The 24,960-nt window shown below is 41.7% G+C and overlaps 4 protein-coding genes across 6 annotated transcripts; 2 read left to right on the top strand and 2 right to left on the bottom strand.

The window, feature by feature from the left end:
* Positions 1 to 969: 969 nt before the first annotated feature.
* Positions 970 to 8,943, bottom strand: LOC148332429 (centrosomal protein of 95 kDa-like). 3 transcript variants are annotated; one of them, XM_088303736.1, is made up of 21 exons: positions 8,744 to 8,943; positions 8,101 to 8,229; positions 7,399 to 7,506; positions 7,168 to 7,278; positions 6,646 to 6,766; positions 6,270 to 6,388; positions 5,416 to 5,654; positions 5,275 to 5,332; positions 5,111 to 5,172; positions 4,860 to 5,023; positions 4,617 to 4,773; positions 4,072 to 4,189; positions 3,827 to 3,990; positions 3,630 to 3,725; positions 3,402 to 3,540; positions 2,721 to 2,890; positions 2,571 to 2,645; positions 2,327 to 2,479; positions 2,073 to 2,219; positions 1,803 to 1,874; positions 970 to 1,732 (listed from the first exon to the last, which is right to left on the bottom strand). In XM_088303736.1, exons 1-21 carry the CDS (start codon positions 8,766 to 8,768, stop codon positions 1,556 to 1,558), a joined length of 2,604 nt encoding a protein of 867 aa, XP_088159862.1. In that variant the 5' UTR covers positions 8,769 to 8,943; the 3' UTR covers positions 970 to 1,555. The 3 variants fall into 3 exon arrangements, with proteins under 3 accessions (XP_088159862.1, XP_088159863.1, XP_088159864.1); XM_088303737.1 differs by having other exon boundaries at positions 3,827 to 3,984; XM_088303738.1 differs by having other exon boundaries at positions 4,860 to 4,954.
* Positions 8,944 to 9,789: 846 nt separating this feature from the next.
* Positions 9,790 to 13,116, bottom strand: LOC148332428 (hepatic lectin-like). The gene is made up of 6 exons (XM_088303322.1): positions 12,794 to 13,116; positions 11,674 to 11,763; positions 11,371 to 11,469; positions 11,096 to 11,238; positions 10,910 to 11,004; positions 9,790 to 10,068 (listed from the first exon to the last, which is right to left on the bottom strand). The coding sequence occupies exons 1-6, from the start codon at positions 12,885 to 12,887 to the stop codon at positions 9,927 to 9,929; spliced, it is 663 nt and encodes a 220-aa protein (XP_088159448.1). The 5' UTR covers positions 12,888 to 13,116; the 3' UTR covers positions 9,790 to 9,926.
* A 642-nt stretch (positions 13,117 to 13,758) lies between these two features.
* On the top strand, positions 13,759 to 21,134 carry LOC148332427 (putative ATP-dependent RNA helicase DDX5). Its single transcript, XM_088302603.1, has 13 exons — positions 13,759 to 13,916; positions 15,453 to 15,633; positions 15,985 to 16,081; positions 16,232 to 16,365; positions 16,579 to 16,644; positions 17,066 to 17,207; positions 17,356 to 17,516; positions 17,615 to 17,787; positions 17,867 to 17,977; positions 18,227 to 18,288; positions 18,569 to 18,628; positions 20,019 to 20,240; positions 20,324 to 21,134. Exons 1-13 carry the CDS (start codon positions 13,876 to 13,878, stop codon positions 20,782 to 20,784), a joined length of 1,911 nt encoding a protein of 636 aa, XP_088158729.1. The 5' UTR covers positions 13,759 to 13,875; the 3' UTR covers positions 20,785 to 21,134.
* Positions 21,135 to 21,755: 621 nt separating this feature from the next.
* polg2 (polymerase (DNA directed), gamma 2, accessory subunit) lies at positions 21,756 to 24,944 on the top strand. Its single transcript, XM_088302781.1, has 8 exons — positions 21,756 to 22,593; positions 22,746 to 22,854; positions 23,124 to 23,229; positions 23,303 to 23,488; positions 23,850 to 23,987; positions 24,062 to 24,142; positions 24,222 to 24,322; positions 24,635 to 24,944. Exons 1-8 carry the CDS (start codon positions 22,119 to 22,121, stop codon positions 24,798 to 24,800), a joined length of 1,362 nt encoding a protein of 453 aa, XP_088158907.1. The 5' UTR covers positions 21,756 to 22,118; the 3' UTR covers positions 24,801 to 24,944.
* Positions 24,945 to 24,960: the final 16 nt, after the last annotated feature.

Raw genomic sequence — 24,960 nt, 5'->3', positions numbered from 1 at the left:
ACTTCACTGAAGCCCTGCGTGTGAAATGCCTTCACTGACTTGTATTATACTCGGATAAATTGGTTTCATTTGAGAAATTGACGGTGGATGACTGTAATGCTACTGAAACACAACTGAAGGATGTACTGGCTCATTAGATTTTTACAGTCGGTATAACAATTTTGCATACATATATATTCTTAATGGTGGTCGTTTTCTTTTAATATCACCAAAACCTGGCGTTTTGATTGAGCTGAGGTGAGCAAACTTATTTTCACTGCATACACTTAGAACGCCATTTTAAATGATATAGGTAGAATAGATGTAGGAAATGACATCACGCAAGAACGGCGACATCACCAGACGTTGGGCAGTCTCCGTATCTCCAAAATGAAAACTTTTCAGGCCACCTCAATAATTGTATGTTTCTTCAAACGTTAACATTGCATCGCCAAAGAATGCAAACTCTTTTCAACACTTAAGAGTGGTCAATAATTTGGTAAAATAAGACTCACGTCTGCGTTACAGATTTGTGGAAAGTAATGTGCAATTTACCAAATAGGAAAAAAATAATTGGGTAATTGTGAACGCTTCCTCACAGACGTACAAAGTAAGTTTGCTCATTTTGGAAGTTCAAACTTTTAATCTTCGATGATTGTTCAACCTCCTAAATTTACTTATTGGTAACCGCTTCCTTTCTAACCCCAGCGACTATTAAAAGAAGCTTTGATTTACTCATACGTGGTCATATCTCAACGTGGTCCAGGCTCATCTCAATTAAAAAATAGAAATTAATTTACTTCAGTTCCATTAAAAAAAGAGATGTAGTCCTACCTCATTTGTCTTTTATTATATCCTGATTAATTGTTTTGGCTTTTTGTAACAGTTCCTCTTGGGTTTTATATGCGTATGTCATTCTAAGGTTATTGTCACTTGTCCTCGGACACACAAACTCACTCATAGTGGTTGGATGCAATGGTAGACAAGGTCAGAGCATTGTAATGTGAGGTTTATTGGTTCCAGTGGAGATTCAATTACCCACAATTCAACAGCATTAGAGTCTTGTTTGTCATTAAAGGTTTAGACACCATCGCAAGCTTCATAGAAGTTAATTTCCCTCCTAAATCCACACCCTTCATCACACATCAGTATGTTGCAGTTCTAGCTTTGGCTCCTTTTAAGACTTGATTGTTATTGTCCCATTTATTAGAGCGTGCCAACACCTGATTAGTATTTACGCCAAAAAAAAAGGCCAGATTTAATTTAAAAAAAATAAATATACCACTCAGGCATGAAAGGAAGACTTAAGAGCACATAGTAAAAGGGAGTTAAAACTTCTGGTCATTTGGCAAAAGAAGGAACATTTGTACAGGTAACCAGCTACAATAGAATAAGGTCACAGTGAAGGAACAGTTAGTTACAATTTGTCGGACTGTTTTCAGTTCATCAAATCTTGTTTCCCCCTCTCGTACCCGATCAATGTTTGCGAGCGTGTGCTCCTCTTGTGCAAATATGAGCAGCCATCAGGACGTTGTACTTGAGCTTTGTTCCTCTAGCCGAGCTCCAGACATGAAGGTCAGTGCAGACAGCTATTGCGGCAGTGGAAAGAAGCCATGCGGACTCGATTGCGCAACCTCTGGACCTCCAAATCCTGGAAGTGGTCGTCCTGGTCATTCTGGATGATGATCTTCTGCAGCTCGCCGATCTCACGCTCCATCTTGGAACGTAGCTCGCGTTTCATCTTGAGCAGCACCTGCACAAATGCATCGCGGCTTAACATACTGCACACGTTACCAGATTGTTTTAAGATATATTTTTTTAACCTTTTCTTGGGCTTTTTTACGAATCTGGATCTCCTGTTGTTCAAGTGCAAGTTTTTCAGCCAGTAGTGAAAACTGCAAACAGATTCAAAGAAGTCAGATCAAATGAATTCTATGATAGTTAGAACCTACACAGATGGACTTTTTTCCCCCCCAAAAATGACACTGTTGTGCATAATCTCCATTGTTATGCTTTTACAATGTCTAAACTCTTGCACTGGATCTCATTCTCACTCCCACCAAAGCAAGTGTGCATATTTGTGTACTTCTTACTTGATCTTTGTAGTAGTTCTCCATTGACTCGATGTGGTCCTGGTGTCGCTTCTGGTGCTGCAGCCGTTGCTCCGTGGCAAACGCTCTCTGCTCCTTCAGGCGAGCCTTCTGCACCTCCAAACCCTCCTCAAAGAGTTGCCGAAACATCTACACGGACACGCACAAAACACACACTGGATGCTCAGGCGGGATGTGGACAGCGAGTGTGTTAGAAGCCGTGAGAGGTTACGGGAGGGAGGGCGTCACGTGGTCACCTTTTCCTCGTTGATGCGAGCCTTCATGAGCCGAGCCCGGTGTTGGACGTGGTAGTCATGGTGGTACTTCCTGGCCCGAGCGATCTGCTGCCGCTGTTCTCTCAGTCGGGTCTGGGTGGACTTCTGCTGCTGGCTGTGCTCTTTGAAGTCCCTCTTGGAGGATTAAGACCGTAGCGCGTCACAGCCTGCTCTTTCCTTGCTGTTAGGAACTCATTGGAACAAATGTGTGCGTGTGTGAACTCACCAGACGTCTGCTGTGCTCCTGCTGTCTGTGGACCATCCCCACCAGCAGGTCATGCTTTCTCTGAGCTTCTTCAAACTGTCACACAGGGTTGGGGGCGTCCTTTGTTTACTTGATCTCAGTCTTCAGTAGCAAACAAGATCGACTACAAACCTCTTGGGAAAATCGGCTGCGCCGTTGCTTCTGGGCAGAGGCTTGTGCGTGGAGTAGTTCCACCTGCTGCTTCTGCTTCTGCCACATGCGGCCAAGATCGTGTGAGGAGATGTGCAGGAATGGGAGCTCATCCAGGAGCACAGGCAGGAGCTCATTATCCTTCACTTTGACTAGAAGGAGAAAATGAAGGTCAAGAATATCATGTGTCGCTCACTTATTTTTTTAAACGCAAAAAGATGAGCTGTACTGTAATGTAAGTTTGAGAACATTTTTTTGGCTGATCTCAAAAGTCAAACTCAAAGCTGTGTAGTGAAAACAAATCACATTTGTCATATGTATTCATTTTCTGAATCGCTTATCCTTAACATGAATGTATTTTTAAACTTGTAGGCCACTCCTCCCAACTGACATTCGGTACGCTGTAACATTTCCTGTTTTGCTGTGTAGCATTGTTTTGCATTAATCTCCTCCCCAGACGAGTATTAAATTGCTTGCTATTTTGCTGTTCAAAGTAGGATATGCTCTGCTTTAATGCGGTTCCAGCAAAACTTCTGTGAAAATTGTACTCAGTCACACCCAAGCAGTTAATTTTGGTATTTCACGATAACTGGTTTCAAAGTCTTTTGCAAAAACACAAAATTGAAAACGTATATGCAGATGGGGGAAAAAAATGCATCTTACGCGGTGGAGTTTTCTTGGGTGTTCGTAGTCGTGCTGATGTGCTTTGCGTGTGGACTTTCGGCTGGGACTTGCTTGTCGACGGAAATGTTCTGTGCGGCTTGGGCAAATCGTTGAGTAAGGCTTTTCTGTACTGTCGCTCCTGTACACACACAACCAAGTCGTGTTCTGAGAAAGTGGTAGCAAAAGTAGCGACACTTGGTTGTTGATGACACTAGAGTGGCGACTTACAGCCTCCTGGGCTTTGTTTCTTTCCTTGCTGAGATCTGCTTGTTTTTTGTCTTCCAATCTCGTCAATTCCGCCTCGTAGGCTTGGTTCAGCACAGTCTGGTTTAGACAAAGAACGTGAAGCCGACCACAACACATAAATATCTGAACATTGGAAGTCAAACACGATTTTACGAGGCAGATTTAAAATTCAAAACAACCTTTCTGTGTTTAGTACGGCGCGGCGGCTCACTTTGCCACACCAGAGGACCAGTTGGGATGTTTGTTTGTCGGCCGTCGCCACAGAAGCTCGGGGCTTCTTTCTCGTCATCTTCCGAGTGCTCCAGCATGGAGTGATGATCTCGTGATTTGGGTTCGGCTGTTCCTGAAATGACAAACTATTCTTATTCTCTGAGTCACTGGGAAATACATCCTCATTGTTAGCGGGTACTACGCAAATTCACACCCGTGTCTAGTCCGGGAGTCCTATGATGTGCAGCAATGTCGTTACTGAGGTAAGACTCTTCTTCCTCGTCTCCGACAGCTCTGGGCTCTCCAGTGTTGCCCAGAAGTCGTTTAAGCATCTTGTAGGGAAGACAAAAAAATATATATATAATAAATCAAGAAAAAAATGTGATGGTTGGGCAGGTGAAGTGAAATGTTGAGTGGAATAGTAAGGCAGATTTATTTTCAGTCCCTTTCAGAAGTCAATTTCATTGTTTTTGATCAACATTTGTGTTTCTGAAACCCAAATGTCTTCAGTATAGAGCACAAAGGAATTGACAAACTGTGCATAGCACATTTCATACACAAGATAACTCAATGTGCTTCACGTACCGCTAGTTAAAAATTACATTCAAAGGGATTTACAAACTAAATATGTGACGTTTAAATGCAAAGGTGAAAATGACAGGAGGATTTAATACATTTAAATACAAAGGTAATGAAATTAAAAGTAGTGAACTAAAATTACCAAAAGAACGCAACGTAAGCACTTGAACCTGTTCTCACCTGATCCAGCTCATCAATTCTATGGGTGAGTTTCTCAGAAATGTGATGCAGTTCTTTTTCTGCGCGCCTGTTTCTTTTCCTTTGGTGAGAATGCGTCTGCTTTAAGTCTTCATCCTCCTCCTCCTCCTCATCCTCGTCGTCTTCTTCCAACCAGCTGCTGCTCACACAAAACAGTGGAGGGTTGCGCGAGACGAGCTCAAAGTGAACGCAACATAAGGTAGAATGAAATAGTTTCATGAAGACCTTCCCCCCTGCGGTCCCGTCGTAGGACACTGGTCTTCCTCTTGCTTGTCTTCCTCTGTGTCTGGCGGAGACGGAGTAGTGGCTGACGCCTCATCCTGCAGCGTGAGGAGGAGGACATCTGGTTCCGTGTGAAATAAAACCTTCTTGGGGCCTCCCTGAGTAGGCTGAAAATATTATACTTGCTAGTGAGATGTTTTAAGTGAATAAACTATGGCCCTTAATTGGAAAGTGACAGTTTGCTGCTTTCCAACCTGCAGCGTCTCTACCGAAACGTCGGCCCTTGGCTGGCTGGTTGAATCTCTTTCACTCACGGCTAAAAAAACGGGACACAGAGGTGGCAGAGTATTCGACTCAAGATTTAAGATGCAAAAAGTGGGGATCAAATGTGTTTTTGTTTGGGGTTTTTTTGACCCACCGGGAGAGTGCAGCCCGTTGCACACAACACTCTCTGCGTCAGCGGTGGAGGTCTGTCCCTGGAGGATGAGGGCACATGCATAAATGACAAAAAGAAGCCGTGCTAAAATCCAACATTTAAAAAGCAGGATGACGTTGATACCTGGATGACGGCAGGGTCGTGTTGCTCCTCGGCACGGCCAGCGGCATTTGAGTCGGGCTCGATGGACTGCGCGTCTGTGTCGGTGTGGTGAGGAGAATCGCTCTGCATGGGTGGGTGCAGTGCAATGGCGGTGTGCGACAGTACAGTCAAAAGTGCATCCTGATCCTTTGCGGGACCAGAGGTGGCAATTGCATCCGCGGTCGCGACTGTATCCGCGGTTAACGTCTGGACAGTTGGTTCTGTTGAGTCAGAAGATAAATAGTAGCAGGACCCTACAAACATTGTGCACTATTCCAATCGGATAATCAGGGATAAAAACAAGACAATGAATGTACAACATGTATAGAAATTGTCTCTGTTCCACAATACGATGTATCATAGATACCATGTAAAACATCTATCATTATTTTTTTGTATGTACACATTGTCCAATTTACATTAGTCACCATCAAGATACAATATATGAAATCATAAATGTGGTTTAGTGTTGTTGGAAAACACTACGTTTATTGTATAAACTGTATTTTTATGACTTTGGCGACCGCCGGAGGGCAGCTCAGTCTCACTCATGTAAAACCAGTAAACAGACATGTGCACTGCAGTTCCTTGCCAGATCGCTGTCGGTCAATCAGATGACAATAATGACAAGGCCCCAATCGCCTTGCTCGATGTAGGACCGGACTAATGGAAACGCACCATTACTGGACTTTCCTGGAGTTTATTACAGCCTTAGCATAGGTTAATAATGAAGTACAGTAGTTTATTCAACTCAACTTTTACACTCAAATTGGGTAATATTACCGCCATCTACCGAGCCTACCTTGTGTTTTGAAATGCATATTTTTGCATCTCACCTTCTTGTTGATCTGCAAACGTGCGTGCTGAAACTCCGAGCCCGATGACCTCACTCGGTGATCCAGGCTGCTCACTGTTGCTGGAATGTTGGGAATTCGCACTGGACTGCGTAGTGGACCTGCGTTTTAAGATACGTGGTCAGCCAGCGGTTCATCACTGGAACAGACACACTAGAATGCATTTCAGTTGACTCACTGAACTGTCCATTACTGACAAACAGAAAGAAGTACATGTAACAACTAAGGGACTTGCTTGGGAAGGGCCTCTTGGTCTAGCTTGGTTCAACCGAGTTCATGTCAGTGGAGGTTATACCCAGCTACCCAGAATTATCCTGGATTTAAAAGGCAGTGTAAAAAGAGCTAAGAATGTACTTACGCTCCGCATTCAGAAGATAAACACGCTTCCTCCATCTTTGTGTCCATCTGCTTGATGGCATTGCTGGTTGTTGGCGCCTCGCTGTCACTGGGAGCTTCTTCTCGGAGAGCATTTTGTGACCCTGATTTGGTAAAAGAATTATTAGCCCCGCCCCAAAAAATTGCAAAACGGTAATAAAAACAAACATGTATGATTAGTGACAATTGACAGAACAAACTAGCGTACGTGTGGCATCACAATAAACAGACAACTTGATCTAAATTTGCTCTGTATTTTCCATCTGCAACATGACATTCATGAGGTGCAGATGAAGTTACATAATGTGGTCTGAGGGGCAGGTCAAGCCACACTAACAAAACACTGTTCAGTTCTGCCAAATGAGATGTGTCTTTGTTTTTCAGAGCTGGTTTTAATAAGAAACACGCCCAGTTTATGTAACAAGGGACCACACATCATCACTGGTTCTCGTCAATATACTGAGAACAGTGAAAGCAAACATTCAGTATTGTTAGATGTGCCCACCATCATTCTGTGAGTCCTCGCTGATCTCCTCACTGAGATATTCCAAGAGACCATCAAAGATATCCAAAAGGTTCTTGATTGACTCTTTGTGACCCTGGATGACATTTTCTCCTGTAAACATACAAATATTACACTCAACATTTTCTACTGTTAGTCTGAACACCCCAAAAAAATAAAATGATGGTGCGATTGTGTCAATGACATTTACACAGACGCACAAAAAGGTTATACCTGTGATATGCGAGAGACTGATTTGAAGATAATCCAGCGACAGCGAGTCAATCACACACTGAATATTATGGACGTCATCCTCTTGACTCCGTGGCGTTGCAATATAATCTAAAAAAGAACGACAACGAATTTACTCACATAGAGCAGAATAGGTCAACAATGTGGAAGGTCAAGGCTGTTGTATAGAAAAAAACAATAAAATGATAAAAAAGTGAAAAACCAAATCAGTATGCATTACCAGAGTGTTGTACGAAATGATGAGTGAATGTAATGTTGCCAGTTGGAATCTTCATATTACCGGAAGTGATGTGCTTTGTTAACTGTGTAAAAGTGGTTAACCCAAGAGTGTTCTTGATAGCTAAAATTTGTAAGTGTACTCATTTGATTATTGTGACCATTTGTCCTATGCTTGGGGTCACTTAACACACCCAAAAATGTGAAACGCCTAAATAATCAGATAGCATTACTTATTTCCTGTTTTCTTGTGGCGCTTTGTATTTATATTTGAATTCAATTAAAGATGCACAGAAAATGCAAAGAAGGTCTGAAAGCGCATTTTCAATTTTTGACCAAATTATGCTGAAAGCTTCCCTTCTTTATATGATTGGTATTTGAGCACTCCTGATTTAATTGATTTCATTTTTTTTTAAACGGCACTGTTAGTTCCAAATAAGTGCTGCACCTCGTTTGTTATCTTCTTACCTGGAACCTTCTCTCTCAGGATGTTTTCATAGAGACTAATAAACACATTGGCGTCACAGTCTGTGAGTTTAGTCAGCTTCTGTTCAATGCGACACTTCACGAGCAGCTCATTTGCCACATCTACCCAGTCTGTAGGAAGAAACCATGAAAAGGGGACAGGAGACAACAAATGAAATTTCGCCACTTAAACGTTCGTTTATGTTCATTCCTGAGACGTAATTAAGCACATTACTGTGTTGATACGACTGTGTACTGAATAATTGGTCGAAGATTGAGCTTTTGAATAAAGTTAGCGATCGAGTAGTTTTCTCCCTGCTGCTTCACGCAGACAACGTTACATATTTGAAGCAGTTTAACGTGAAATGTGTCGATCCCATAAGCAAAAGCCCATTTTTGTGTCGCAACTTTGACCCAACCCGACAACACGGCTAAAGTCATTTTGTTACGCCCCGACGTCAAAGAGTGTGGCAATTTGGTCTTATTGTGGCCGCTGGTTCGAAATGCAATGCACGATTGGATCATTTCCACAGCTACGAATGTACAAAAACAACAGAAATTGCGGTAGCCACCAAAGTTAGCAATGGAAAGTTAGCGTTAGCTTATGTATGGTACGTTAAGAGCGAGTGTTGCCTTCCGCTCTGACCTCTCTCTTCCTCCGGAGTGCCCATGAAACAGCTGTTGAAGAGAAGCAGATGTGGCTCAAAAGCAACGAAATTTCTGCGGAGAGGCTTTTGTTGATAGAGCTAAAATTCCAGAGAGGGCAGTACAGGTTCGTTGGTGTGTCGGTAGTTTAGTTTTCAGCATGAGAACGAAGGAGCTGTCTTTCCTGACTTAGAATTCAACTGTTGTTTGATTGGATGTTCTTGTTGCTAGTTCCCGGAAGTGCCGTTCTACTGTGCCTACTGCCATCTGCTGGATTTCTCTTGTTGGTGCAGTTTTGTCAAAACATTTTGGTCGCCCAGAGCAATGTAAAAACTATTCACTTGGGCACTGAAATTCTCTTACATTTTGCTCATGTCGTTATGAAAACAGAAAAAAATAGTACCTGCATTCTTAGTTTTCACTTTATTATTTGAATTGTCTTGCCAGTGATCTTACCTAGACAATTCTGTAACACAATTTGCTGCATGGTTTGTATATTTCATCCCAAGTTATGATTGGGCTGCATGATTCAGCAGAACTGGAATAAGAATATCAGTCTTTCATGTTTCGTATGAAGTAAAATGTAATTTCCATCCTATTTAGGTGTTGGGGTCTACATGAGAGGAAAATGCCACATGGGGGGAGACGCAGACAGTGGTCGAGTATTTTGCAAATCTGTCTCACAGTTCTGAGGTTCAAGGTTTCAACCTTTGCTGTGGCCTTCTTCTATGGAGTTGGCATGTTCTCTTTGTGCTTGCGTGGATTTTCTCTGCTACTCCAGCCTCCTCCTTTATTACCAAAACATCCATGTTAGGCTTACTAAAGACAACTGTCCACAAGAGTGGCTGTTTTGAATGGTTGTTTGTCTGCCTGTGATTGACTGGTGACCAGTCCAGAGTGTATTTTGCCCCAAATTAGCTGGGACAGGCTTCAACTCATCTGTGACCTTGGGGAAATAAGATCTGTAGAAAATGGATGCACGGATATCCTTGGCACAGAGAGATTCTTTATTTAGCCCAGTGGATTTTCCACAGACACTCAATATTTTTGAAAGGAAACACAAGCAGAAGCACAGACCAATTTTGAAATGTAAATTATCACTTGGTTCTCAAGAACATATTTCAGATCTGTAAAATGAACTTGTTTCAGAGTTCATAAAGTTGTATCATCTCCTAAAAGTTGCATCACAACATTTTTTCACAAATCCAAAAATGTTGTTGTCCACATACGGCATCATTCCAGCTGTTATGGACGTCATTGAGCCATATTTGTGCACAGTTTTCCATTGCACCTTCATAATTATTAGGTTCATTTGGAGCCCAGTAGCTGTAACAAAGAGCACACAAATGTAATTTTCATTCAACAGCAATACTCCTATTCCTTTGACAAATCGGAACTATTTCCTGGCATTCAGAAGAAAGCAATATGGACAAGCGACATATTGAAGATACTTCATTCCGGGATTTTGAAAAACAAAATCCCCATAGGAAATCACAGAATTAGAAATTATAAACCTTAGAGGTCAAACTACCTTTCACTTTTTTTTAAAGAGTTACTTTACGATCATTATATTATTCTTAACTGTTATGCAAGTGTAAAATCACTGTGTTAACTGTAAAAGACTTTTGAAACATTTGCTCAACTCTAATGACCAAGGCGTCACGCATCGTGTGAATGCAAACACAATGTATGTTAAAAGAAGTTGACCACAGTTATATAAAAACTAAAAAACATTTTACTCAGTGACTTGTAATGTCAAATTGTGGACAAAAGGATTAAGAGAATCCAAAGTTTGGCACAAAAGCCAAAGAGCAAGCAAAACACGCACTTAAGGGCTAATCCTTTGATAGTCTACTTGCTGAACGACACTCTGATGAGTTTAGCTGGGGCCTTCGGCAATATGCTGATGCAAGTGCTCTGAGCTGGAATGAGGCCTTCCTTGCGTGATATCTGCTGCCACCTCATGAATGAGCAGGGGTCAAATGTCAATTTTAATGCAATTTGCAAGTTACGCAGTAGATTTCTCGTACATTTGGGTTCTCAACTTTGGAGGTTTCGCTCTAGCTTTGAAATTGTGGCAACCACAAAAGCGAGTCGGATTCCGTCATGAAGCGCAAACATTTTTAAGAAATGAGGGTGATGTATGCCTGCGTGAATAAGCGTGAACCTTGTTTTCAGCTGAGACCCGTCAACCCATTTCCACGTGTCCTCTTGCACTGTCAGCCCAATCCAAAATATCTTGTTGAATTTCACTATAAAACCCTGATTAAGAGACAACAGAAAAGGTTCCATTTTGCAGATTCAACTCCAAGAAATAGTGGGAATAATGACAACCACACAAAAAGAATGTTACCTGCTCTTCTTCGCTGTTAATAACCACCAGGTCTGCACCTCTTTTTCGGCAGTCGGCTCGACTGCCGTACCACGATCTTGTTGCGGAAGAGACGTAATATAAACTGGAGGGGAAATAAACCCACCCATTTCGGCGATAACTATCTGCTCAGCATTTGAACACATAAAAACAAATCAAAAGATAACACAGTAATTAATTACAATTTGTGTCAATAAACAAGTCATGTCAAACTGAATTATGAAGAATATAAATTCATTTTATTGGCTCAATCATACCAATAGTACTGATTTTACTTTTCAGTCCTTCAATCTCTTGAGTGGCGTTTGCACATTTAGCACTCATTGCAAGTTCTTCTTTTCTACTGGCAGAATGCACTGAAAAAGCAGAGAAACTGTATAAAAAGTCTACACACCCCTCTTCAAATTTCAGGTTTTTGCGTTATAAATAAAATGAGACCAAGATAAAAAAAAAAAAAATTTCCATCACACAATCACTGGTATTCTCAATTGAATTGAAAATGATCATGACAATATGGGTAACCCCAAGAAAAAAACAAGAGGAGAAGAATTGTCACTCACAAGTAGTAAGACGCAGTGAAATGTTTAGGGCAGCTTGGAGGACACACAATACTCCGAGGCTCACAGCGACGAGTCTGTACGCATTTCTTCCTATGAGAGGACATCGACATGAACACAATGAGAGATGACTTGAATAAACAGAAGCGATTGTGGTGAATTCTCCTTTGGAAAAAAAAATGCATTCAAAATGGATTATTAATTGAACAATGTGTTTATAATTGGAATTGTAGTTTTCTAATTTGTCTCTCTCAAAAAGTGCAGTGACGAAAATAGATGCTGTCCAGTTCGATAGCACTATATAATATAATATATCGGTAATAAGGCAAGGCAAGATAGTTTTATTTATTTAGTACATTTCATACACAAGAGAATTCAATGTGCTTCACACAAATAAAGACAACATATACAAGTGTTTACAAACACAACAGTTAACTTTCAAAAGCAAATCAGAGAAAACAAAAGTAGCTTCCAAAATCTATAAGCATATACTGAACATTTACTCCACTTACTGCTTTTATAAATATTACCTAAAAAGTGTAAATGATCTTCAAATAAAAGTCCCATCTTGTGAAATAATGTTTTTATCATCATCACATGAGTAATGCAGGCTGTTGAGGAATCAGGGCAGGCAGCCGACTTGCATTTCCTTTTCGGGAAATGTTAGATTCCTTTAGTCATAAATCTGAGAGTGTCTGTCTTCCTATTATGCTTTAATTTCACCTCTGTCCTACTTGGAGGATTTTTCTAATTACAGCTAATATAGGAGATGTGTTTTCCTGTTTTCCTTGTTTCCTTTGCCTCACTCATACCAGCTAAATCAATTTTCACCTTGGCACTTCTAATTACCGAAATTATCATTTCAGTTAGCATAGAAATGTATAGTATGTTGGTTAATGTGCCCATATATATATATATATATATATATATATATATATATATATATATATATATATATATATATATATATATATATATATATATATATATATATATATATATATATATATATATATATAAGTTCAATTGAAAATGTTATTAAAATCAATCAAATAGCATGAATATAGAGACCGTACTATAAGAATATTAACAAAACTCCTATTAAAAATAATATTGCATTCACCTGTCACTGCCTCTGTCCCTCCTTTGCTGGAAGCTTGAGGCACATTCAAGTAGTCCATCTGCACTGAAACTTCTGTACGATCAAATGTCATCATGTTGCATCCCCTGGAGGGTGACGATGATGTTTTATATTCTCACGTGCATAAAAATCCACTTCTTCTTTTCATTGCCTTTTCGTTGATTTAAATCAGATGGCTAGGTTGTTGTTCTCCTTCTTGGTTACCAGCATGTGACATGATTATGAAATTATTGAAGTGTGCGTGCAGGAGAGAGAGCGAGAGATGATCTTAAAGTTCCATTAGTTCAGTTTTCAACTAATATGATTAAATGAATCTTGATGCCAATTTCCTCCAACTCTTTTAAGGTAATGAAGAAGCTTTTTCTTTTTTTAACATGTTTTATTGGCAAGATTGTCAGAGTTACTGCTGGTGGAAAGACATGTTACATATTAGATCAAATTAGTGAGTTTTTACGGCAATTAACAGGGGCAGCCCTTTTCAAACACCTCAGTCAAAACACACTTGCCACCACTTTAAGTCCAGCTGATTAACCTTAAGTAAATTTAAGATGGTCTTGCATCCTTTTCCTGGCATTTCTTTTCCATTTTTTTATGCATTGTAGCAGAAGCCTGAACATTTTGCATTAACACTGTTTTATATTTCAACTGTTCATTATTCTTTCCGCCTTGTTTAAGACCCCAGGTCAGGAAAAAGACGATCTGAAAATCTGTATTTCTTATTTCTATAATTAATGATAAAAATGTTTTATCGTTCCTAGGACCGGCCCTACATTTCTGTGAGTACTTTTTAACGTATAAGGAGAGGAATAAGTCATTCTTACACAAACATTCGTACTTCTACTTAAGTACCAAATCCAAAAGATGAAAATAAAACAAAAGGGTATTGGGCGAAGCACATTAGCGCGTGTCCTATGCGCAATGATACGGTGTTATTCGCCACCTTTTGTGACGTCACTTCCGTCCCTTCCACCGGCTGTGCTGTGTGTCATTGTCGGTGTTGTTTACCCATAGAACATCTCTGCTATAACTTCGTATCTATTTAGTCTAAATTGTGTCACAACACAATGCCGGGGTTTTCTGACAGAGACCGTGGCCGAGATAGAGGGTAAGTCAACCGCTTAATCACCCCGGTTTATTTATTTATTTTCCCCTTTTCCGTTTACAAATGGCTGCTAGCGTCAAACGCTGCCATTGCTACAGTAGCGTGAAAAGAAGCTTCAATTTTAATTCAGTCATCCCTCCATTTTCTGAACCGATCATCCTCAGAATTGGCGTCCTTTATTGATTCCGTGAAGTGAAGCTAGTGGGACATATTTGGAAGATCTTGCTTGGTTCGCAGATGCTGTTCAGGTGGCTAACTGCGGGGCCGTGTGGTTCGGTTATATAGCACATATCGGCACGAACGCGAAGGGGGGAAACGACAGCCTAATCGTAACATGGATGCATGACGCCGCGACTTCTCGTCTTGAAACACCGAATTGATTTGATAGCTTCATTTGTGGTTTGGGGTTTAATGCTGCCCTCAATGTCACATCATGCATACAGTCAATGCATACGTATTGTGAAGAAGGCCTCAAGTGATCAGCTGTGCTGTTTTGCAAACAGATGCATGCACGCTACCTTACTTCAATTTTGTTTTTTAATTTCAACCGAAAGACAATGTTAGTTTCTTATTATTAAAAGTTTTACATCGTCAAAAATATATAATAAAATAAATATGAATAAAAAAAATGTTACTTACAAACGTTGACCTGCAATACCTTGTTCAAACTAACACATTGGGTTGCAAAAAAACGTTAAACTAACTTATTTACCTTTTAAATGGGCAAAACAACTGCAACAAAGTGAAAGTAGTCTGGTTGACAGATGCCTGTTGAGAAATATGAGTGCATCAAAATGTGAACGTAACTATCACTAGGGCTGAATGATTTCGATAAATTGCCATTTAATATGAAATAAATGTTTCCAAGGTCCTCTTTTATGTATTTTTGTACACAAACACAAGCCGTATATTAATCTGCAGAGGTGGGCGCATCAGCAAATTTTGCCAGTCGGTCATCAGTCAGTGGCCGAGCCACACTTCTGTCATCGTCAGTCCGTCATTATTTCAAGCCAACCCAAACTCGAATCGTCAGACCATCAAACATTATTCTCACCGGGCTTCCGTCACTGCTAAAATTACAGTTCATCCGCGCTATTTTAGGACCAACAACTCTTCCTCATCTACTACTACTACTTACTGGTTACGAAGTTACACTCACTGCACAAGCAGTGTATCGCTATTATAGAACCATGGCTTGGACCGTGAAAACTGAAACAGATATTTCATAGTATTTACATTGTATATTTACAATAATCTCATTGACTCAAGCATTGAATAAATGAATGAAATTTCATATACCGTATGCCTTGTGACCCAGTAGTAGTAACATGTTTTTCATTCATAAGCAAAATGGGCTCTGTCGGACTGATGGAATGCACATGTCTGCTAATTTGTATTACATTAAATCAGATTTCTCATAAATAAATGTCTTTAAGTGTTGGTTACGACAACTTATCAAAATTCTACTGAACAAGTGTGATGTAAACCTTCATAGTCTTCCTCATACAAACGGTGGCTTCTGTGTCTTCTCTTCGCCAGATATGGTGGGGGACCTCCTCGTTTTGGAGGAGGTGGTGGAGGGAGCAGGGGTGGCCCTCCCCCGGCAAAGTTTGGCAACCCTGGTGACAGGCTAAGAAAGAGGCACTGGAACCTTGATGAGCTTCCCAAGTTTCAAAAGAACTTCTACCAGGAACACCCCGATGTCACCCGAAGAATGCTTGTGAGGATTTGTGTTTTGTTTTATCATATTTCCATGCACGTGGGTTTAACGGGAACTGACATACCCTACCTTTGCCTATGTGCCTATTTTGGGATCCCCCACATTCCAAAACAAGATTTGTAGGTCAATTGTAGCCAGTCAGTGTGAATGGTTATGTGTGTATTTTTTCCATGTGATGATTGAATGGCGCTCAGTCCAGAAAGTATTCCACCTTTCGACTAAAGTCAGCTGGGATCGTCTGCCACTCACTGGTGGTTGAAAATGGATGAATGGCTGTCAGATCTTTATTTCAGATCTCACAAGTCACAAGTGTTTTGTTGCTTATGTGTGATCCCTTTCCTCTGATTCCAGCCAGAGGTCGAACAGTACAGAATAAGCCGAGAAGTTACAGTCAAAGGCAGAGAATGCCCCAAACCAATTATAAGGTTCCCTGAAGCGGCATTCCCAAGTGAGTTGAAAGTCTTTCTCCAGGACCCTTTTGTTAGCTTATTCAGTCCAGTGTTTACGTTAGCTGCCATTAACTGGCTGTTTAATTCATCAATCATGTTAAAAAAAAAAAAAAACTGCTTCTTTTTAACTTGCCTATTCTGTTTTTTAGGCTATGTCATGGACGTGATCATGAAACAGAACTGGATTGAACCAACCCCTATACAGGCTCAGGGGTGGCCAGTTGCTCTTAGTGGCAAAGACATGGTTGGCATTGCTCAGACTGGCTCTGGGAAAACTCTTGCAGTACGTATTAAACCGTCATAACAACTATGACATTTACATACAGTCTTCAAAAACATGAAGGACACTTCAATGCATGTCTGCTGCTAACAGCTCGAGCCATATTTAGACTCTACAGTAGTCTGAGAAGGGTCACCTAAACATTTTGCTGAACAGAAAAGAAGCAACCTGGTCGATGCTTACTGAGCACTGAGATGCACCCTGTTTGTTCTACAGTACCTTCTACCTGCTATTGTGCACATCCAACATCAACCCTTCTTGGAGCATGGTGATGGACCTATCGTAAGTAAAACATCTTCACAATATATATTATTGATTATTGTATTTTTACCCAAAAGCAGCAATGTACTTTTACTAAAAGTTCAATCTTTATTTACCATATTTCTTCATGCGGTGTTCCGGGGTATTTATTTACTCAACTTCTTAAGCGGGGATTTTTTCAGATTCAGCAGGTCTTGGTTCAGAAATAAAATCCACATATGGGCACATATTTGAATTTTTGGTTTCCTGAACTAAACGATTATTTTTCTTGTTTGAACTTTTTTGTTGGAGTTTGGTTTTGCAGGAAAGGCACCATGGAATGATGCTGCGATAGAAAGTCTGGCTCTATTTTTGTCGAATTATCGTTTGATGGCATTTTTGTTTGAACACTTCAACACTTGATGAATGCACTTTTTTTTTAACAAACTCCTGCGTTTTGCAGTGCTTGGTATTGGCGCCTACACGTGAGCTGGCCCAGCAGGTACAGCAAGTTGCTGCGGAATACGGCAGGGCCTCCCGTCTCAAGACCACCTGCATCTATGGGGGCGCACCAAAAGGACCCCAAATTAGGGATCTCGAGAGGGGTACGTTGCTTTGAACTGTTATCTGTATGCCAGGAGTTCTCAAAAGTTTTCGGGGCCAGCGATTCCCGAGAAGGGAGAATTATTTTTTATTTTTTTGTCATTTTTGGGATGCGTAAATAATGACGTGTCAATTGTGCTTTTGATCAAGGAGTTGAGATCTGCATCGCGACTCCGGGTCGTCTGATTGATTTCCTGGAGTGTGGGAAAACAAATTTGCGGCGTTGCACATATCTCGTGCTTGACGAGGCCGACCGCATGCTCGACATGGGATTCGAACCACAGATCCGCAAGATTGTGGACCAAATACGGGTGAGATAATTTCTTTTCACTGGGAGTTGTTGATGCATTGGTCATGGAATACAATAAAGCAATAGAAACTGAGCAAGTGTCACCTACCACTTTACCAGCCAGACCGTCAGACACTGATGTGGAGCGCCACCTGGCCCAAAGAAGTTCGGCAGCTCGCTGAGGACTTCCTGAAAGATTATGTACAGATCAACATTGGAGCGCTTCAGCTCAGTGCCAACCATAACATCCTGCAGATTGTTGATGTTTGCAATGACATGGAGAAGGAGGATAAGTAAGACATTTTGGAGAGGAACGTCAAATAGTTTTCTTCATATTAGTATTTAAAGAACAATCTGTTATCTTGCTTTCAGACTGCTTCGGTTGCTGGAGGAGATAATGAGTGAAAAGGAGAACAAGACAATTATTTTTGTGGAGACCAAAAGGCGCTGCGATGAGATCACCAGGAGGATGAGAAGAGATGGGTAAGTATAGTCATTGTCATTTCAATCCCCCAAGAGTTAATGTTGGTCATATATGATTGAACAACAATTGCAATATCATTGGAAAGCTGAGATCATTCTTTTGGACTATGCTAAAACCCCTTTTTTTTTTAATTGTGGAATCTTTTATTCTGTCGGCTACACAGTTGAATTGCACTTTCTTTAGTGTAATGTTTGTACTCAAGTAGAAGTACTTTGCGAAGAATCTCATACTGAGTCTGTCTCACGCAGGTGGCCAGCAATGGGAATTCATGGAGACAAGAGCCAGCAGGAGAGAGACTGGGTCCTTAATGGTGAGAATGAAATGATGGCAACTTAGAGCTGTAATGCTCCTTTCCCTCTGTGTGGTACCTACTTAGCACAACACAGCTATGCTTGCAATTGGTGCTTATAAATTGGCAAAAGCAGAGACTGCCTTTGCTGCTCATTGCAATGTAACCTTTGAGAATACGCAACTAAAACTGACAAAGACAAACATGCTAAAGTTAGCTTCCCGTGTTGATCTGCCTTGGCAGATATTACTACTCTGGACCTTGTCTCTTCTTTGATTTCATGTCACCTTGCTCCCTTTAGAGTTCCGATACGGCAAAGCACCGATCCTCATCGCTACAGACGTGGCCTCCCGCGGCTTAGGTCAGTTTGCCTTTAAGCGGCACCATTTCCTGTTACACACGTAATTTAAAGAAAGTGTTTTTGCTTTCTTTAACTTCTCTATGCATTTTCTGAGTTTTTCCTCACCTTAAGGTGGAGTCTTTGTGGCAGGCACTAGGCATGACAGTCCCAGGCCTGGAGAGGGAGAAGGATGACATATTGGAAGTGCTCAACTGGCTTGCCACCCAGTGGGCCTAGAGAGGTGAAAGCTCTTGTGTGCCAGTGATTTTTTTCAAAAGGCTCTGTGGCTAAGCCTTTGCCTCCGACATGTTGAAATACACACACATCTGTTCTCTGTCCGTGGATTTCGCCCGACGACTGCCATCCGGCGGTTTCCGACTCAAACGTAACCGCCCCCACTCCAAAAAAAATGCTTCCTGCATGCTGTTGTGTCTGAAAGCGCTGTACAGTATTGCAAGTCTGTTTCAGATTTGGAACAATTGTTACCTTTCGGAGCTTGTATCAGCGTAGCGCGGGTGCTCGTCGCATCTTTCGCTTATCTCCTGTTGCCGTCAAAGTGCTGGATTCCTTGAAATGGAGAGAGCGGTTTGAGAGCTTGTATAATGTCTCTGAAAATTGATGAGACCTGGCACATGTGCTTAGGGGTTAGTGAGGAAAAAGAGTGAGAGACAGCTCAAACCAAAGTTCCTCCCTCGCCTGTATTTTAGAAGTCATGTCGAGACCTGCCAATGAGAGACATTTTCTCAAGTGAACACTGGCTTCTTGGGACATCTTGCCTTGATGACACTGATGAAGGGATGTGGGATTTGTTTTTTGCCGGGGGAGGGGCGCTAGGCTCTGTTTTAAAGGGGCCCCTGTCAATTGAATAGCTGATCTATTTGGTCTTGGCAAGACGTGCAGTGTGGCTTCTTTTGAGGGTGTACTGGGAAAAACCGACCTGCAAAATTTTTTACCACTGAATGGTCCAGTATTGGCATATGAGGAGGCCCCCAGTGCATATCCTGGCCCAACTGCGTAGAAGAAGCTCCTGGATGTCACTTGACAACATGTGGGGGATTTGGCTGCATTGGGAAAGGACTAGTGAATGCATACTCCTTATATGGTAAGCCTTAAACCATTTGTATTCTCCCTTGGTAACAAACAGGGGAGTGAATGTCTCTTTTTTTGGGGGGATCATTTGAACGATGGTAAGCAATGGGAGTGTGCATCGTTTCTCTCTTCCCACAGTAGTATTCCCAAGGAGTAGATGTGAAATGATGCTGCTTTAACCCATTTCCTCCGCAGCCGACCCACCATCTTCCTCCCCGGCCTTCACAGTTGCTAATTGTTTGCTTTGGTCTGGCTGTTGTGGTGTGCAAAATCCCCGTGTGGCCTCCATGTTTCGTTTTGCCACACTGCAACACTTTCACAGATGTGGAGGATGTGAAATTTGTCATCAATTATGACTACCCTAACTCCTCCGAGGATTATATCCACCGCATTGGACGCACAGCCCGGAGTCAAAAAACGGGCACCGCCTACACCTTCTTCACCCCCAACAACATGAAACAGGCAAGTGACCTGATCTCTGTGTTGCGCGAGGCCAACCAGGCCATTAACCCCAAGCTCATCCAGATGGCAGAGGACAGAGGAGGTACGAGAACCCCTTCAATTGAATGATGACTATTGAGTGGAATGTGAGATTTGACAAAGCCGCTTCTTCTTCATCCCGTGTAGGTCGTGGAAGGGGGGGGCGAGGCGGCTACAAAGATGACCGTCGAGATAGGTATTCTGGAGGTGGGCGGCGTGAGAACTTTGGTGGTGGCGGCTACAGGGACAGGGACAACGATAGAGGATTTGGAAACGGGCCAAAGCTTGGCTTTGGGGGAAAGATGCAAAATGGGGGTAGCTATGGAGGCAATGGTGGTCACTCTAGTGGTAGCTATGGCAACAATTATGGTAACAGCAACGGCCAGGGTAACTTTGGTGCTCCGTCCAATCAGGTGGGAGCCTTTGGGAACCAAAACTTCCAAAGCCAGGGCCCCCCTCAGTTTGGGGGTATGCAGAGGCCTGGCCAGAATGGCATGAACCACCCGTTCCCTTACGCCCCTCAGCCCCCACCACCGCCACAGGCTCAACAGCCACCACCCCCACCTCCTATGGTGCCCTACCCCATGCCACCACCCTTTCCACAGTAGTCACCACAATACAATTTATTGAACCCACTTGATTTTGTTGCTTTGTCTAGTCGACAATAAGACGCACATTGATTATATTTGAAGTTGTTCTAAATATTCTTCCATGTTTAACTTTCTTTTTGCTTACTGCAGGTTTTGCGATTAATTCCGCAATACCAGAGCGTCTCCTACAGCGCGACGGTCATGTGCTGTACTTTTCCATGATTGTTTTTTTGTGTTACATTCCTTAGTTATTTAACTAGGTGATGCGTAGTATTGCGTTTGTGATATGAATTGGTGAAAGTGATGTGATCAATATTTAATTGGTGCATATGTCCCTTTTTTCCCAATAAAAATAAGGAAAGGGGAAACTGGTCTGTTTCGGAGTAAATTCATTCTGTGGTTTTTGACCATGCCATTGGTTGGTTCCACTAAGGAATACAAAACAGTGAATGCAAAAAGTACTACTGTGATATTAAAAAAGACTAGGTAAACTAGAGAAAAAACTGTTCGTGTCTTAAAACTTGTATACAACTTAACTGGGAAAAAAAATGTATTTTCAAGAAGCATAAGTTAAAAAAAAAAACAACTTGGATAATTGGATCGTCTCATTTGTTTGAAATGTTTCGATCTTTGCGCCTCAATGTCGCGGTCTTGCTGTATAAGAATTGACTTACAATGCTGCCACTCATACGTATGTATTTTAGCCTAGGTCAGATCAGGTGAATCTCGTTTAAAGGTATCCAATCAGGTAGAGTACTAAAAAATTGACAACTGAAAACATACTCTTGACCGCAAACACCCAGAATCGTTCCAGAACGATCACTGTTATACATGTTGCATGTTGTCTACGTAACGTAACAAAGGGCCATTTCTTCAGTGTCGCCCCGTGAAAAGAATTTAAATATTTACAAAAACGTAATTCATTGGTCAGCGAGCAGTCGTACGTAAACAAACCCATAACCGTACAGTAGATGGCGCTGTGGACGCCGTGTGAAAAGAAAACCGAAGTCAATGAAACACTTCCGGGTTACAAGCAGCCTCCGAATTTTAAATACATCGCGACAGTGTCCGTTTCCTATCTGTAATACTTGATCACAGACATTGACGATAAAGGGTAAAAAAAAAAAAAAGACTTAAATCGTGGGAGTTCCGAGATGACATACGAAAGACGAGCTTGCTAAACAATGTTATCTGTGACCTTGCTACACTATTTTCCTCTACTCATTTCACGAGTTTTTAGAACATATTTATGTCAACATAGATGCATGTTTAGGTGCGTTTCCGGTCGTATTATGTTGCCCTGATGGAGGCACAAATTTTGACCAATTTGGCATTTTACCAGCTTCTTTCTCATGTTCAGCCACTTAGTAAAAATCACCCTGCCGCGGTGTGCAGTGTTGTGTACGCCCCGTGTGCAGCATGCAAGAGGACGCTGCAGTCATTCAACCGATTTGAATCATGCCAGCACTTTATTGCAACTCTTTGTGGACAGCCACTTTATCTCTCCTGGACACACCGACGTGGAGCTTTTTAAGCGTGGGACTAATTGCACTTATGGGCCATTGGGCACCGACCTCAGGGAGAATTTGCTGCATCAGTGGTGGCGTTCGGTGACTGGATCCAGAGATCAGGTGTTTGGGATAAACACGCCAAGCAGCAGCTGCAGTCAGGATGCTGCTGGGGGACGATGGGGACACCTAAGGGTCGCAGAACCTGATGGCGTCCAGAAAGTACTGGAGGAGAAAGATCTGAGTAGGGAGCAGCTCGTCCAGAACGTCCACAAGTTTCTGCAGACATCGCCTTTGCTTAGAACCAGCCTCATTCACGGTAGCACTCCAATCATTTCCTTGTTAATATTTTCCCCTTTAATATTCTATGAATAAGTGAAGGGAAACTACCTAGCTACTTTTCATGTCTTGATGAACAAATACAACTTCAATCTTGAATGTATTTCTTGTGCTCTCTGTTTAATATCTAAGGCTGTTTAGAGCAGTTCGTCCCCATATTTGAGTTGGTGAACAGGAAGCTCCCATTTGGCCTCGCTGAAACTGGTAGATGTTTCCAGCCCTCAAAAGATGGCGATGGCTGGTGAGTCTTCATTGACTCTCCATCACCCTGTTTGTATGTCTTCCAGAGGGCCACACGATACAGACATCTGAATTTCACTCGGCAGCCATGGGGGAAAAAAATCGCAATATCTTGACATACCTATTGACTTATGAATTTGTGGGTGATTTTGGTCAAGAAAACATTGGAAAAATATCTTGATCCGCTCTTATATTCAACTCTTTTTAGCAGTTCTTGTTCTCAATCATCCAAACTGTGCTGTTGTAATTCCAAATTGATATTTCTGTCAGCCTAGCAGAAGTCACACTGGCATCTCTTGTCTGGTTCTGCTCCCCTCGAACCTCCTCTCAATGGTTGGACCACTGGGCTCGACAGAGGCTCAAGTGGTGGAGAAAGGTGAGCTTTTGATGGATAACTCCCGATAGGTGTTTTGGTTAAATTATTAATTTTCTTTTTTGTGTGGGACCAGTTTGCACTTGCTCCGTCAGACTTTATCAGCAGTGACGTCCCTCAGGATGAGCTCGAGGGGACAGCGTCACGCGGTTTGAAAATCTTCTACAAGTTCCCGTGGGGTCAGGAGCCCCTGGAGGTTCTGTGGAGCCGAGGAGATGGCGAATTGCTGCAGATGCACAAAGGAGTCCGCTCCAAACTCCAGGTCTGGCACATCTACGCTGCTCTTTAAAATCTTAGAACTCCCCTCTCCTCATCAGTCCACGATGGATGACAGATGACTTTGGAAGTCATTGCCACGTGACCTCCATAACACCAATAACTCACTAAATTTGAATCGACATTACATTATAATAGAATGCAATTTTCAAATTACATCAGGGATGATGTCTTGTGTCAATATATATATATATATATATATATACATATATATATTTTTCCCCACCCCCTATTTTTGGTGTTATGATATTATTCATTAACAGTCGACACAAATGTTAAATCATACCCATCCTAAAGCTATATAATCATTTGCTTCCATTCTTTGTCTTTCCAAAATCCTGTTGTAGAGTCGAGATGGGCGCAAGTCTATTCCTCACGTCATTTCAATTACCGGTAACATCGATCGTGGTTTGTTGGCCATTCTGTCCAACTCACTGCAGCTGCACAGTAGGGAAGACACCAAACAGAAGCTACATCAAAGAAAGGTAACGGCATCTGTAAAAGTATCATTCTTGTTATATTTCTTTCATGTCTCATTTTATCATGTTACTGATTTCAGGTTCTGAAATTGCATCCATTGTTGGCTCCAGTCAAAGTGGCTTTAGGTATTGGCAGAGGAGCCACCATGGAACTGAGGCAGGTCAGAAAAATACTTCAGTGATGTTTTTACCTTTTGCTGAGTGTCAGCCGCCATTCACAGTGTGTATTATGGACTGTAGGTTTGTGAAGGCCTGCTGCAGGAGTTAAAGGAGGCCAAAATCTCTGTTTGGCCTGGATATCGTAAAACTTCTCCCATGCCACTGGAGCAGCTCTACTCCAAGTAATATGTTGCTCAAAAAATAAATGAATACACTACTCATAAAAACTTGGGAATTTCCAGATCAACCTAAAATTCACGATAACCTTGACTGGTGAACTTCATTTGACCTTTTCTAAACATTTGAGTTTTCGGGGTAGAGGGAGAGAGAGAGATTGTGCGCGTTGAAAAGTTCACCTTTAAAGGTTAGAGTGCATTTCAGCTTCAACAGGGAATTTCACCTGAAAAAACACATCTACCTTTTTACTCTGGTGTGTATTATGATGTTTCACTCACTGTATTGACAAATTGCTTAATGTGTTTGATGCATTGTAGGTATGATGAGATGGGCGTGCTTTTTACTGCAGTGATCAGTGAGAACACACTGGAGAGCGGCCTCCTGCAGATGCGCAGCAGAGACACCACCATCAAGGAGACCGTGCACATCTCCGAGCTGAACAACTTCCTCCGCAGATATATTTCTGCTGCAGACAACATGTAAATTATTTGTGTTTTAATTGAATGTCCACTCAGGGCCTCAGTTTTGTATCGTTGTAGGTACAAAACTATTGCCATGGACTGTCTTTTTTTTTCTTTCCACAGTATTAAATATGATCATGATGCTAATAGATTGACTGCAACAACACGTTTTTTTTAACACA

This window comes from Idiotropiscis lumnitzeri, chromosome 8 (assembly GCF_059441095.1).
Source record: "Idiotropiscis lumnitzeri isolate Australia: NSW breed Sydney's pygmy pipehorse chromosome 8, RoL_Ilum_1.0, whole genome shotgun sequence".
Lineage (NCBI taxonomy): Eukaryota > Metazoa > Chordata > Actinopteri > Syngnathiformes > Syngnathidae > Idiotropiscis > Idiotropiscis lumnitzeri.
This window is presented reverse-complemented; position numbering and strand designations above follow the sequence as displayed.